At 41.5% G+C, this 14,494-nt stretch overlaps 2 protein-coding genes across 2 annotated transcripts; one reads left to right on the plus strand and one right to left on the minus strand.

The window, feature by feature from the left end:
• The first annotated feature begins 1,425 nt into the window (after positions 1 to 1,425).
• On the plus strand, positions 1,426 to 6,512 carry LOC149716528 (uncharacterized). Its single transcript, XM_089849316.1, has 4 exons — positions 1,426 to 3,411; positions 3,595 to 5,291; positions 5,361 to 5,650; positions 5,743 to 6,512. The coding sequence occupies exons 1-4, from the start codon at positions 1,717 to 1,719 to the stop codon at positions 6,204 to 6,206; spliced, it is 4,146 nt and encodes a 1,381-aa protein (XP_089705442.1). The 5' UTR covers positions 1,426 to 1,716; the 3' UTR covers positions 6,207 to 6,512.
• Positions 6,513 to 6,774: 262 nt separating this feature from the next.
• Positions 6,775 to 8,532, minus strand: LOC149716529 (uncharacterized protein F54H12.2-like). The gene is made up of 2 exons (XM_089843948.1): positions 7,040 to 8,532; positions 6,775 to 6,953 (listed from the first exon to the last, which is right to left on the minus strand). The coding sequence occupies exon 1, from the start codon at positions 8,444 to 8,446 to the stop codon at positions 7,142 to 7,144; it is 1,305 nt and encodes a 434-aa protein (XP_089700074.1). The 5' UTR covers positions 8,447 to 8,532; the 3' UTR covers positions 6,775 to 6,953; positions 7,040 to 7,141.
• Between the last annotated feature and the right edge of the window lie 5,962 nt (positions 8,533 to 14,494).

The following is a 14,494-nucleotide window of genomic DNA, read 5'->3' on the forward strand; positions in this document are numbered from 1 at the left end:
TTTATGTCTGTCTTTAAGAATAAGATTAAGAATGATTTTGAAGGGAGGGTGAAGTGAAAAAATGTGTTTTTATCGATTCTTCTACTAATTATGGGACTATTCTGCATAGTGAAACATCCAGGAAATATCTCAGAATGATTTTAAAATTCAAATTCGGTTTAGGTTTTATGGATAATTTAAAGTAATAACCTCCGACCGATCGCGTAACGCCCTGCCTTCCTATTGACAAAATTCTCCATGCCCAATGGAATTTATCGCGAGATTTAATAAAAGTTTCTCACGATGTGACAGTCGTTGTGCGTGATATAGAGCGGGCAACGGAAATTTTGTTAGCAGGAAGGCAGGGCGTTAAGCGATTGGTCAGACTTGCTTACTTCAAATTATCTATAAAATCTGAGCCTAATTTGAATTTTAAAATCATTCGGAGACTTTATTTCCAGGAAGTTTCACTATGCAAAATGGACTTATAATTAGAAGAAGAATCGATAAAAAATCACTTTATTTTCCTCTTCATCCTCCCTTTAAAGGCTAGGGGAGGTCCAATAAAAAATCAAGCAATAATTAAAACTGAAAGTGACGGCCTTGTTTGTAAAAAATAGTTCAATAAAGCACACGAACAAGTAGATAGTAAATATTGCTTTGGGGCCACTGGCGTCAACCAGTGCCAGCATCGTGCCAGATGGCACCAATAAATATGGCGTCAATGGACGCCCACAGAATTTTTCTTCTTATGGCGCCAGTGAATCAAACATTTTTCACCCAATCTTGTTGTCAGTGAAACGTTCATGATGTGTTGGCGTCAGTGAATCAATCATGGCGTCAATGTTAGGCTTAGGCGTCAACAGTGGTAAATAACCTTTGTCACACGCGTCATGTTCGCTATAAGAATGTGATAAGAAATGTAAATAAAAAGGTCGGTGAACGCGAATAGAGAAACTCGGACGGTAAATAAACGGTCTATGTCAATAATTAGAAATCATGATAAGCGCTAGTAGGAAAGCGGTTAGTGTCAACATGGGATGATAGTTGGGGTTACAATGTTTGCTTATGATAGGAAACTTGTAAATAAACAAACTAGATTGAAACTTGGCATGAATTTCGAAACATGGCGTGGTTTTCGAGGTCGGTGAACGTGAATAGAGAAACTCGGACGGTAAATAAACGGTCTATGTCAATAATTAGAAATCACGATAAGCGCTTGTAGGAAACTCTGGCACCGAGTGTCGACATGGAATCATAGTCGAGGTTGCAATGTTTGTTTATGCTGGGAAACTTGTAAGTAAACAAACTAGATTGAAACTTGGCGTGAATTTCGAAACATGGCACGGTTTTCGACTTGACGCCAACGGAAAAACCCATATGATAGTTCGGGCAAAGATTAAATGGACGACGCCAAAAGTATAAAAGCCCGGCACGCGCCCAAACTCAGTCACTTTTGTTCCTGACTTCAGACGAGTTCCAGCCTGCTCCCTAGTTGCTTTATAGTATTTTTCAATACTTGGTAACATTTGCTGTTGGAAGTTATTTTGCAGAGGGTAAGAAAAAAGTTTACGGGCTAGTACCGAAATTACTTGTGATTTTTACAAGTACTTACGATTTTTACAAGTACTTGCGTATTTTTTACAAGTACTTGCGTATTTTTTACAAGTACTTGCGTATTTTTACAAGTACTTGCGATTTTTCTGAGATTGTCTTTATCTCATTCATTCTTTGAGAATGTTTAAGTGCAATATTTGTGAGTGTTCCTACCAAGGGAACCGGGAACTTTTGAGACATAAAAGGGAGAAACACGAGGATGTTAAATACCCATGCTCGCAATGTCCGGCCGTTTATACCAGACTTGCGAATTTAACGTTACACGCGGCTGCCCGACACTCTAACTTTAAGGTTCCACACCCCCTCATGAACAATGCGGGTCCATCAACTTCTACCTTTGTCCCATTCTTGGGTCCATCAACCTCTACCTTTGTTCCTCCTGTTATCCCATTCTCGGGCCCCTCAACCTCCACCTTTATCCCTCCTGAGACGCAGAGGCCGAAACGGTCCACGTCCGACCCATACACTCCTGAGACGAAGCGGCCGAAACGGTCCACGTCCATCCCTATTCCTTCCCTAGATGAACTGTCCGACGATGAGAATCGTGCCCTGGACGCGTTCATGAACCGAGAGGAGGGTTCCATCAATGGATCTCTACTGGGAACTCCTCCACCTACCGTTTGCGAAAATCTGGATGAACTGTCCGACGATGGAAATCGTGCCCTGAACGAGTTCATGGACCAGGAGGATGACTTCCCAGCCCTTTCCAGCCAGGAGAACCGCGACATCCATCGCTTTATGGATCAGCAGGAGGATGGTGGCGGTCAAGAGCAGGAGGAGGAACCCATCGTTGCGTCACCGGAAGTTCCCCTTCACGACGAGCTAGAGGAACTGGAAGTACTCGGTAGGGCTATTTTTTGCGCACGTTTCACACCCGTAGCGACCGAGACAGACGTAGAGTTGTACGTGGGTAGACATAGGGTAGCGATTGAAAATTACTTACGCAATAAACTGGCTAGGGATAGAGGGATTAAGTGGTATTTAACTGTCAGGGCTCGCTACACCCGTCAGTTAGCCGACACTGACGAGGAAGTAGAAAATTTAATTTATCATAGAACCCAAAACCTTGCTATTTTGAACCCCGACGTTATCCCCGCACAGATAGACTTTAGTATTAGGACCCTGAAACGTTTAATGGAGGAGTTCGAGGCGAGTGGTAGCGGTTGGGTTCTAGATAAAATTCTCTTCCTGCAAATTAATATCATAGCGTACCTCCCGCTTCACGGGGGTACGTACTTTGAAACCCCGAAAAATCTCCTAGCTAAAAACGCCCTTTTAAATGTGCAAAATACAGACAATAAGTGTTTCTTATGGTCAATTTTGGCACATTTACACCCTGTTAACCATGGAAACCACCCCAATCGTGTAACAAAGTACCTAGAGTATAGTAATGAATTGGACATGGCCGGTATTACGTTCCCCGTGGAATTAAATACCGGTAAATTAGCGAATTTCGAACGGGTGAATAACCTTTCGATTAATGTATTCGGATACGAGAAAGAGGTCTTCCCCCTTTACGTGAGTTCCAACAGGGTTGAGGAACCACGTCAAGTAGATTTATTGCTACTAACCGAGGGGGAGAAGAAGCATTTCTGCCTAATCCGAAGCATTAGTCGACTTTTAGCAAAGTCATTCACCGCATGCACAAACACGAACTATTACTGTCGTTATTGCCTGCATCGATTCTCCGGTGTAAACTCGGAGAAGAACTACAGGGAACACATCAAGGAGTGTAGCATACACGGACCCCAGAAGATCGAGATGCCGGTAAAGGAGCCTATTCTGGAATTCAAAAACGTCGCATGGCAGCAGAAGGTAAACTAAAACTTTTGTTATTTATCCGGGTATTTTGAATAGCGCGCCAAAAATAGTTTACTAAGGCCGTCGTCAGACGGCGCCTATAGCAAGATAAATAAAGCAGACGATAAGATGCATGGGAGGGAGAGAGAATGTTTTGTTTACATATTATCTAATATAGTTTTATTTCTATTTTCACAGGTTAAATACGTCATCTATGCCGATTTCGAGTCTATCCTCCGTAAAGTTCACCGATGTGATCCCGATGCCGGCCTCTCTTCAACCACGAAAACTTCGCAGCATATCTCCTGTGGGTTTAGTTATGTCATTGTTAGTCACGAAGGTACAGTCTCAAAACCAGTTACTTATCGAGGGATAGATGCCACGGAAAAGTTTTTAGAAAACCTTCTGCGTGAAGACGCAATTATTCAGCGTAAGATTAAAGATAACGCCCCCATGAATCTATCAGACTTAGAAAAGGCGCAATTCGCCTCGGCCCAATCCTGTTACTTATGTAACCGGCCTTTCACTGTAAATGACTGTAAAGTTCGTGACCATGACCACACTAACGGAGCCTACAGGGGAGCTGCTCATAATTCGTGTAACCTGAAACTGAGGACCCGGAATTTCGTTCCGGTCTTCATGCATAACTTATCTCGTTACGATGCTCACCTTATTATGGACAAAATTGGATTGCTCAAAGATCACGAGATTAAGTGTATCCCCACGAATTCCGAAACATACATTTCGTTTTCTCTGGGTAATTTACGATTCTTAGACTCAATTAGGTTCATGCCGGCATCGCTAGAGACACTCGTATCGAATTTGGCTCGCGGAGGAGCCGATAAGTTCAAGTGTTTAAACTCTGCCTTCAGCGCTGATGAGGTACCGCATCTGCTGAGGAAACAGGTTTACCCCTATGACTACTTCGACTGCGAGACGAAATTCGACGAGACCGAGTTGCCTCCCAAGGATGCCTTCTTCAATTCCTTAACTGACGAAGAGGTTAGTGAGGCAGATTATTCTCAAGCTCAAAAGGTTTGGGAAAAATTCCAACTCACTAACCTCGGTGAGTACCATGATTTATACGTTCAGACCGACGTTCTGCTCCTAGCGGATGTTTTTGAAAGTTTCAGGGCTATGTGTCTAGAATATTACAAGTTAGATTGCGCGCACGCATATACAGGTCCTGGTTTCGCTTGGCAAAGCGCACTTCACATGACCCAAGTGAAATTGGAACTACTCCAGGATCCTGATATGCATCTCTTTATTGAGAAGGGTATAAGAGGGGGTGTTTCTCTAATTACACATAGACTAGCCATAGCCAATAATAAGGATCTCCCTGAAACATTCAACCCGGCAGAACGTAGCTCTTACATTACCTACCTAGACTGTAATAACCTTTACGGTACCGTCATGTGTCATCACCTGCCGATGAGAGGATTTCGATGGATTCAACCATGTCAAGATTTCACTCGTGAAATTATCTTGAATCACCCAGACGATGATCCCCAGGGTTTTATCCTGGAGGTGGATCTTGAGTACCCGGAAAGTTTGCACGAAGAACATAATTGTCTACCGTTAGCACCCGAACGTAGAGTTATTAACGTGGATGAGCTTTCACCGTATTCGATTGAACAGTTGAACAAACTGAAAATTAACGTACATGATAGCCTCCCAAAGTTAGTTCCCTCGCTCTACAATAGGGAGAAATATGTTCTCCACTACCGGAATCTCAAGTTTTACATCGCTAAGGGGATGAAATTGGGGAAAATCCATCGAATACTCACATTCGAGCAGGGTGCGTGGTTAAAACCATTTATCGAGTTCAACACGGAGAAAAGGAAGCAGGCAGTGAACGACTTTGAGAAAGATTTTTTCAAGTTGGCCAACAATAGGTACGCATCTACGCTACGCTAAGTTATTATTTAACACGTAAATTAATCAAAATTTTTATCTATTAACAGTGTTTTCGGGAAGACGATGGAAAACCTCCGCAACAGGATCAACTTTGATCTTGTCCAGACCCGGGAGATGGCAGTTAAGAAGGCCAGTTCGCCGACATTCCAGAGGTTCACCATCTTCAGGAACGAACTGGTTGGGATCCATCGTCTAAAGAAATCACTCAAGTTGGACCGACCCATTTACACCGGTTTCGCCATCTTGGACCTCTCAAAGTTGGTCATGTACGACTTCCATTACAACACTATGAAGGCGAAATACGGCGACGACCTCAAACTTCTTTTTACCGACACAGGTACGATTTTTTTTTTAAAACGTTTACTAGATTTAAATCCTTTTTTCCACTTTCAATTTTAACTAATTAAATGTTTTTACGTATAATTACAGACAGCCTGACCTATCAGATTTTCACCGACGATTTGCCCCGGGACTTTGCCCAAATGAAGGAGATGTTCGACTTTTCCGCCTACCCCAAGGAACATCCTCTCTTCAGCGAGGAAAACAAGAAGGCCCTCGGAAAGTTCAAGGACGAACTCAACGGTGTCCAGATTCAAGAGTTCTGCGGCTTGCGGCCGAAAATGTACAGCATCCTGTCGGCAAAAGGTGAAAAGAAGACGGCGAAGGGAATCTGTCGTCGTGTTGTCAAAAAGAAGATACGTCACGCTCAATACAAGGAATGCCTGCTTCAACGTAAACTCACCACTGAGGAGATGAAGAGGATAGTCAGTGTTAAACACGAACTATTTTCCATCACTCAGAAGAAACTCGCTCTTAACCCATGCGATGATAAGAGATTCATCATCGATGGAGTGTCAACATACGCTCATGGTCATTTTAAAATTAAGGAATAATTTCTGTAACCCTATTCCCTCCTGGGGCGAAGTGGCCGAACCGGTCCACGCCCTCCTCCCATACCCTTTTGGTGCGAAGTGGCCGAATCGGTCCACGCCCAACCCTTTTCCTTACCCTTTTCCTTTAAAATTTCATAGTTTAATGTATAATTTATAAGTTTAATTTAATGTATAGTTTATAAGTTTAATTTAATGTATATATATTTTCAATGTTTAATTGTATAGTTTTAAGTTGTTTTTTCTCGAATGAGTTTTACTCCGTGATTCTACGGTTTCTCATTCTAAATAAAATTTTTTAAATGCAAATTTTCTCTCTCTTATTTCATACAACTTAGGCAAACATTTTTTTTTTTCAGGTTAAGGGGAGGGGCTCGACCGCGTGGGCCAGCCGCGTGCGCGTATTTGAATTTCCCGCGTGTAGGAATAAGTTCGCGCGCGATTTAAAGAAAAACACATAAATTCAATCAAAAAAACTTTATTAAAAATCTCTTATACATAAATTCCGATATCATTTTATCGTTCAAATTCTTATCTTTTACAAATTTTAAGCAAATATCATACATTTTAATACCTCTACATCTATGCAGAGAAAAATATACGCAAAATCCGCCACATGTCTGACTGGAATTTCCTTGAAGTTGTTTAGAATTAAAAGTTACGGTAACGCTGTTTCTTTCTACAAAATCGTTGAATTGAAACATGTCCGGCGGGTTTCCGAAACTATCGAAGAACTCGGTATTTTTGTTACTAGAAAAGTAAATAACAGTCCAATGCTGACCTTCAGTTTCTGAAGAGCCAGTATTTACAATATACAGTGAAGGGAAAAACTTTACTTTCTCGGGTAGCAGGTCAGCTGCAAAAACACCTCGAAACAGATCTTTGGTGAATTTATCTCTTTGCATAATTTTAGTTAATTGCGTAGTGTTCATAATCTTTTAGTTGTAATCGTATATGACAGTTCTATTCTTATCAATCTCAACCAAATTCTGAAACTCAGAGTAATATAAAACTGTGATAGTCTTGGGCAAGTCCTTGGCGAATTTTAATTCCAATCGCAAGTTACCATTCCTTATCAATTGAAATTGAGAAGTTGAACTACTGAGGTCGGCACTTAAATCAAAAGCAAATATGCAATTCCCATTGGGGAATTCCTCCCGTGAAATGTAGTTTCCCTCGTCCAATAACCATTGAGAGGTTTGAGTAAAAAGATTAGTATAAGATCTCATATATTGACCACCAGAAAAGTTTGGGGTAAGAGGTTTATGTGGAACGCTAGCTCCGTCAAGGTACAAGGCGATATGATTTAAATCATAAGGTTGAAAATTGAAGGGTGACTTTCCGTAATCACCCAAATATGCATTTTGATCTACAAGAGCGAAAAGAACTTTTTTGGGTAGTTGACCCATGAATAAATTATCTCTAACACATATTTTTGTACCACTGTTAATTGAGAATGAGTTACATTCCGTGCGAATAATCGGGTATTTCATAGTTGCCATATCCAGACATTTAGCGTGAGCGATTAACACTTCCGATGGTAATTTTACTTTACGGACGTACAGGGATGCTAACTCGTAAACTACTTTCCATTTAACTGCACCGGCCGCCTGCACGCAAAATTCGTTTGGACTTTTAACAAACTTGAATTGGAGATCCGTTAAATTTGGGAAGTATCGAGGTTGTTGACAAAGATCCAAGTGTACAGTGCCTACCATATCTATTGTTCCTTTTCTAGCAAAGGCCGCTCGTGTTTTAAACCCATCGTTCTCGTCCAAATCGTCAAATTTTCCGGCCGTGTCTTTGTAAAACATGGAACTAGTAAGAAAACTAGTTTTGGCCGGTCCTCCGAATGTCACCGCCGTTTGAAACATGGCCTTGTAAGGGTAGTTTTGCGGTGAAGGTGTAACTGATCTCTCTTGCGCCGAAAGGTGTACTTCGCTGAAAAGGCTATGCAGGAAATTATTTACCGGTCCAACTTTATCAGCAGCGGCCGGAATTGTTTTTCCATCGGCCGGGTTGACAATCCTGACTTGGAGATGTAGTAAAGTCTTGGACAAATCCAAATACGCGTCGGAACTACCAGCTACGGTAAACGTGATTGTCGAATTTTCGTTAATGTTAGAGATGGGGCTGTATTCAACCCATTCTCCACTCAGAATACTGGTATTGGTAAGGGGTACGTCGAAAAGTTCAACTTCGCTACTGATTGACCCATGCGAACCGGGATGGACATGTGTCATTATATTTTTTAGGTGAAAATATCTGGACGTTTAAAGGATGTTGCTTTCCTCTTTCTCGCCACGACTGAACTGACGAGTGACCTAGACCTACGTCTCCTTTTATTACCATTCCCCGTCATTTTTCGGATTTCTTCCGCAGCACTAAGGGCTACGTCCTTAGCCGCGGCTTTTCCATGAGATTTTACAGATGCTTTTAAAGGAATCCCGCTAACTACGTCCGTCACGACCTTCGCACCTGTGTTCAAAAACTTTTTACCGAGGTAACTGGCACCCCTTTTGAGTAGAGGTATTGCCCGGCGGAAGGCCGATGAAATGAAGTTTCCCAATCCGTACCCGTGTTGCACCGGAAGTCCCCTGTATACCGCTAAAGAATTACCAATTTGAGAATGAAAGTGTTTATAATAATCAAATTTTCCACCATGTCCGATCTGGTTTAGAAAGTGTTGATCGTAGTCCGATTGGTTAAAGGACATATTCGATTTGACGACGTTCTTCATCTAAAACTTCAAGTGTAAATGACACGAGGACCTGTTTTACCTTCTAATTTATAATGGTGACCACATTCTACGGGGTCTAAAGTGTAGAGTAACGTGAACTCTTCCTCTCACGAAATCTATGGGGGTACCAAGCTCACTCATTATGTTAATTTCAATTGACTGGAAAGTATTGCAGGCGAGGGGGAGGTAGTGCGGTCTAGGGAAATCTTTGTCTACCGTTTCTCCGTCATTACCCTGCACGCTAACGATTCTTAGTAGAGGTATGTGCACATCTCCCACGGGTCTAGACTCGACCACGTCGCTATAAACAAAGAGTGAATGAAGTCCCGCGTCGAGGTCAAAGGGGTACGTGGCTATGGTAGACTGGGAAAAAGTCGTTGATTCCGTGGAATCTTTCGAAAATCCGAGAATAACAGCTAACTCCCCCGGTATAGTTAACAAATAATCCTCTTTGAGAGAAATTTGTACTCGTCGTATGCGTTTTATATAACTAAAGGAATACTTGAGCTGGGCGGGAATTGAAGGTTCACGCGTAATAACGCCCGCCACGTCATCCTCGACGTAGTTAAGTTGCTCGATAAGATCCTGGATATTACCATAATATCCGGAGGGTAACTCTATGATTGTAGAATATACTACTCTACCATTACTCACGAGTATAAGCGAGCATGTCTTACTCAAATTATCCCAAGTGTGCGGGTAGCTAATTTCCGCTAAGCCTACTTCGTAAAATCCCTGTAATTTTACGGGTTCGGGGAGGTACGTCCTGAATTTACTTCTCGTATTGTCGGGGAAATACCTCATCGACGAGTCGGAAGGTAAAGTGATGTAAAAGCTCATACTATATCTATTTCCTGAACCCAACTGTCAAAAGACGGAGAGTATCCTTTCCAACGTACTAGCTTCTCTAGCGTTCAGTCGGGTCTGCGACGTTTCCTCAAGATCTTTTCTATTTTAAACACGCTAGAATTTAGGTCTTTACCCACTTTCTGTAATTGTTCCTTGTAAAAAATACCAGTAATTGGTTCCGAATTCAAATCCCGGATCTTATACACCGGCGGACTACGAGGTAATCTCTCCACCACTTTGAAAAGTTCCTCCGACCACGTGGGCAAGTAACCCTTCTCGAAAATATTCTTATGTTTGCTTATCCGGACTACGTCACCAATATCGAAAGGATACTTTAATGGTGGGGTGAAGTCTATATCGCCGTAAAGGTTTTCCCATACCCGTCTCGATGTTTCGGGTGTGACTTCGACAGGTTTACACTTTATGGATCGATGATAATTGTTATTATAAGCTTGAACCATGTCCTTAAGAGCGTCAATGTACTTATAGGTATTGTTTTCCGTGAAATACCGATACATGCGACTTTTTAGAGTTCTGTTGAACCTTTCAACTATCGTAGCTTTCTGTTCGGAATCCGGGGCAAAGAACTCAATTCCCCTTCTTTTCAACTCTCTCTGAACATCCCTGCATATGAACTCATTACCGTGGTCACTTTGCACTCGCTTCGGCGAGCGACCAGACTCGAGAATAGCGTTAAAAGCCTTATGGATGGTTGGTCCTTTCTTGTCCTTGGTAGCCACCACAAAGGCGTATTTACTGAAAACGTCAATGCAGCACAGGAGGTATCTGAACCCTTTATTGTGACGCGTTAGGTTCTTCAAATCGGCTAAATCAATCTGCCACTGCTCATCGATCCCATAAACTATTGTCCTATTTCTCTTAAAGTTTTTTCTAGCATTCCTGTGTAATGTATACGTATCTTGGGTTTTTAAAAATGTCTCCACGTCTTTTACCGTAACCTTTAACCCAGCCTCTTTAGCCGCTCGGTATAATCCAAGAACACTTCCATATGAACCCGGGTCAGAAACATTAGAATAAATCTCTTTTAGTCTATCCATTAAGGGTGCAGTTGGTTACACTATGATAGTGCCTGAAGAGAAAATCGCTAACCTCTATAATTAGGAATATGGCAATTACTAAAACCACAGTTAAAATTTTAGGAGATTTAAAAAATGTGTCTACTAGGTTGGCTAACACCGCAAAAGTGCCCACCTGATTATCACAACCTTCCATATCGGAATACTTAAAATGAATGAAACGTGGAATGTAAATGATTCGTATTTTATTAAAAACAAGTGCTACAAGTTTATCCAATTTCCGAAACCTTGACCAGTCTGAGCGGGGAAATAATAATCCTCCTTCTCCACTTCTTCTTTCTCCGCTTTTTCTTTCTTCGCTTCACTTTTTTCCTTCTTCGCTTCACTTTTTTCAGGCGGGGGTAGGTCTGTTTTTCTAATTTTAATTAATGTTCTTGGCACATTAACCGTATACAAAAGTTGGTAAAACTGTGGGGCGCCAATGACAGACGACCGTTTTTTAGAACTCGTCGCAGTATAAGCTAATAAATCAATTATATTTGAACCGATGATTTTACGGTTCTCATATATTAACTCTCCGGCGTGCGTCCATCTTATTTTTGATATATGGTCAATCCATTTGTACAAGTTCAAATAATCAGCTGCGCTATAGGACGGAACCGAAGAGACGATTTCAGGACTCCAATTCCGGTTTTTCGCTGGTTTTACTTTCGCCCTTTTCACCGTTTTACTAATCTCCCTCGAAAGTACGTGGTTATATCTTAATAATTTATCGGTATCGTTTAATTTGGCATCGTTTATGATGGATTTCAACTTATCCTCCTTATTCAACTCCATTGAAGTGTCGACTTTTAAACCGCTATTTGAATTTAACCTATTATACGTTTCTTCGGAAATTAATAACATTTTTCGCGCCATTTTTACTTTATAGCTCGACTTATAGCCGCACCTGCTACTGAACTAATGATAGATAGTAACGGTCCGAGAAGTAAAGGGATGAAACCTCCGTTTTGAATTAATAGTTTCCTTTTCTTTGAAGGGCGGATGTTAGACGTAACTTTTCTTATAACGTGTCGATGTTTCTTCAACCGCTCCTTCTCCTCCACTGAAAGAGGGACATTGCCCCGTAGGATATTTATACAACACTCGACAATAGATTTAATCGCTTCTTTATTGGCAAATTTAATTGCGGCATTTCTTTGACATGAGTTACAATTTGCAATATATTTTAAAAAATTTAAATTATCGTCGACTCGTTTTGACGGAGCCATTCCGCTAGTTTGGACGCCTTCACCAGGGTACAGTTGTTGATGTCCCTATGAAAAGTGCAAGCTCTGGGGGTATCGCACTCGATACTTGATAATCTCGGGCAACCGTAGTCTTCGGCGTTGATAACTTCGCAGCCCAAGAACTTTGATAGGGTTTCGGCCTTCCCCGCTCCTTTCGTCACGTATGACGATGCTCTTGCTCGGATGTAGTCGGCAGCCTCCTGCGTCGTCTCGTATGGGTAATCGCCCTCCTCGAATGCCAGATCGCAAGTGTTCCGTGAGAGCCACCTGCACTGCCTTTTATCCTTGACGGATAACTCGGAGAACTTGCATGGGGATTGGAAGATCCAGACTTCGTGGACGCCGGTCTCCTTCAAGTACATCGTCAGCTCCTTGATTACCCATCGTCCCTTAATCCGGAAAAAATTCGCTTCAAGGATGGCCGTCATTTCGGTATGAACAGTGCTGCTTGTTGACCTGGAAGTATACCTGTTCTTAGACGGTGTTTATCTAGGGTGTTAGCCTTAAGGTCTACAAATAGATAACCGTAAGGTTCCAACGTCGCCTGTCTAAAGGAGTCTACCACGTATTTACTATTTCCCGGTGAAATTTGTTTCGCAAGGTGGATAATGGCGGACTGATCACGCGGTGTTTTAAATATAACTAAGTAATGGGCATTTAAGTTTAAGGTACGAATTTCCTTCCCGGGATAATAAAGATTCTGCATTAAAATTAAAACTGAGGTATTCCTATGGTGCGAACCCCTAATGAAAAGATTCGTCACGTCCTTATTATTCGCTATTTCACATAGTAAGTCGTCTAATATAACGAAGTTCCTCACACTAGCATCTAGGGTGCTAACATCTAATAAGCCCTCGTGAAATTCTACACTCGGAGTATGGGATAGTATAGCACCGTATAGTTTCGACTGATACTCTGTGTAACACCAAATTATTCTTTCGGGGGTGGGTGAAATACATATATCCCTATGCTTAATTAATTCTCCTACGAAAACACTTTTCCCACAGCCGGTGACTCCGGCCACTAGTCCGGTAAAGGGGTGTTGCATACTTAAATCCATATCGATAAATGCGGGAATTAACTACCGTAAACTTATATTTAAAAGAAATTTATACTTACATTTTTCGGAGCTGAATCGGTACTTCAAGGATGGATGTAGAATGTCTTATCTTTAAGCCGTCCACGTCTTTTATACTTTAATGTCACGTGACCATCTGACCATGTAAACATGGCGCACTTTTAGACCAATCACATTCTTATAGCGAACATGACGCGTGTGACAAAGGTTATTTACCACTGTTGACGCCTAAGCCTAACATTGACGCCATGATTGATTCACTGACGCCAACACATCATGAACGTTTCACTGACAACAAGATTGGGTGAAAAATGTTTGATTCACTGGCGCCATAAGAAGAAAAATTCTGTGGGCGTCCATTGACGCCATATTTATTGGTGCCATCTGGCACGATGCTGGCACTGGTTGACGCCAGTGGCCCCAAAGCAATATTTACTATCTACTCGAACATTCTTCAATTTGAAACTCGAAGGAAGTCTTGTTATTTGAAAATTTTCGTCCAAATAATTTTATAGATATTTTTCAACTTTTAAAGATATTAAAAGTTATTCGAAATATCTTTAAACAGGCTTGTTTTCTTTCCTTCACAATAAATTTTTTAAAACACAAAATGCCCTAATATCCCAATACCTACCTAAGTTAGAGTTTTTGCCATAGAAAATAAACAAAAGGAGTAGCAGACCAGCAGCGCAGAGACTAACTTCAAGTTTTTATCGTTCGGGTTCGTTTTAGCTGTTAGCTGTTATTTTCAGATGTGATCATTCTTACCGGCATTAATTTTTTTTTCATTTAATTTTTAGGCTTTTCCATCGGTAGCTTTGAACGTCAGTTGTGAGATATGCCTTTGCCCATGCTTTGGTTGTGGTCAGCTTTATTATTAAGCCTCACCAGAGATATATTTAATTTTAGAAGTAGGAATAGAGAACGGTTAGTGTTTAATTCAGTCCGACTCATAGCCCAGTATAGAGCCCCTCCTTCCAAAACGTAATAAAAAGTTTAAAATTTCAGATTGGCTCACTTAAACTAGGTTTTTATGACGTTACTGACTGGGGCGGCAAAAATACGTAATTATTTTTTACCTCTGTTGCTATGACCCGCCTCTTCTTTCATATCCCACCGTCCCGAGAAAGGGGTCCGGGACTTTGACGCGCGCCAAGATTACTCTGTTCCCTATTCCTACCTCTAAAATAAAATTTTTCAATGGCCTGACATTTGCTCTATACGCATGAGGCTATAGGCAACCCCAGGCTCCGTTTAGCGAAGCTCAATCGCGTAGCGAACCTTCCTAGCATAGAAGC

Source organism: Phalangium opilio, unplaced genomic scaffold (genome assembly GCF_054372755.1).
Source record: "Phalangium opilio isolate 3A_F unplaced genomic scaffold, DU_Popi_V2 ptg000009l_1, whole genome shotgun sequence".
NCBI classification, from domain to species: domain Eukaryota; kingdom Metazoa; phylum Arthropoda; class Arachnida; order Opiliones; family Phalangiidae; genus Phalangium; species Phalangium opilio.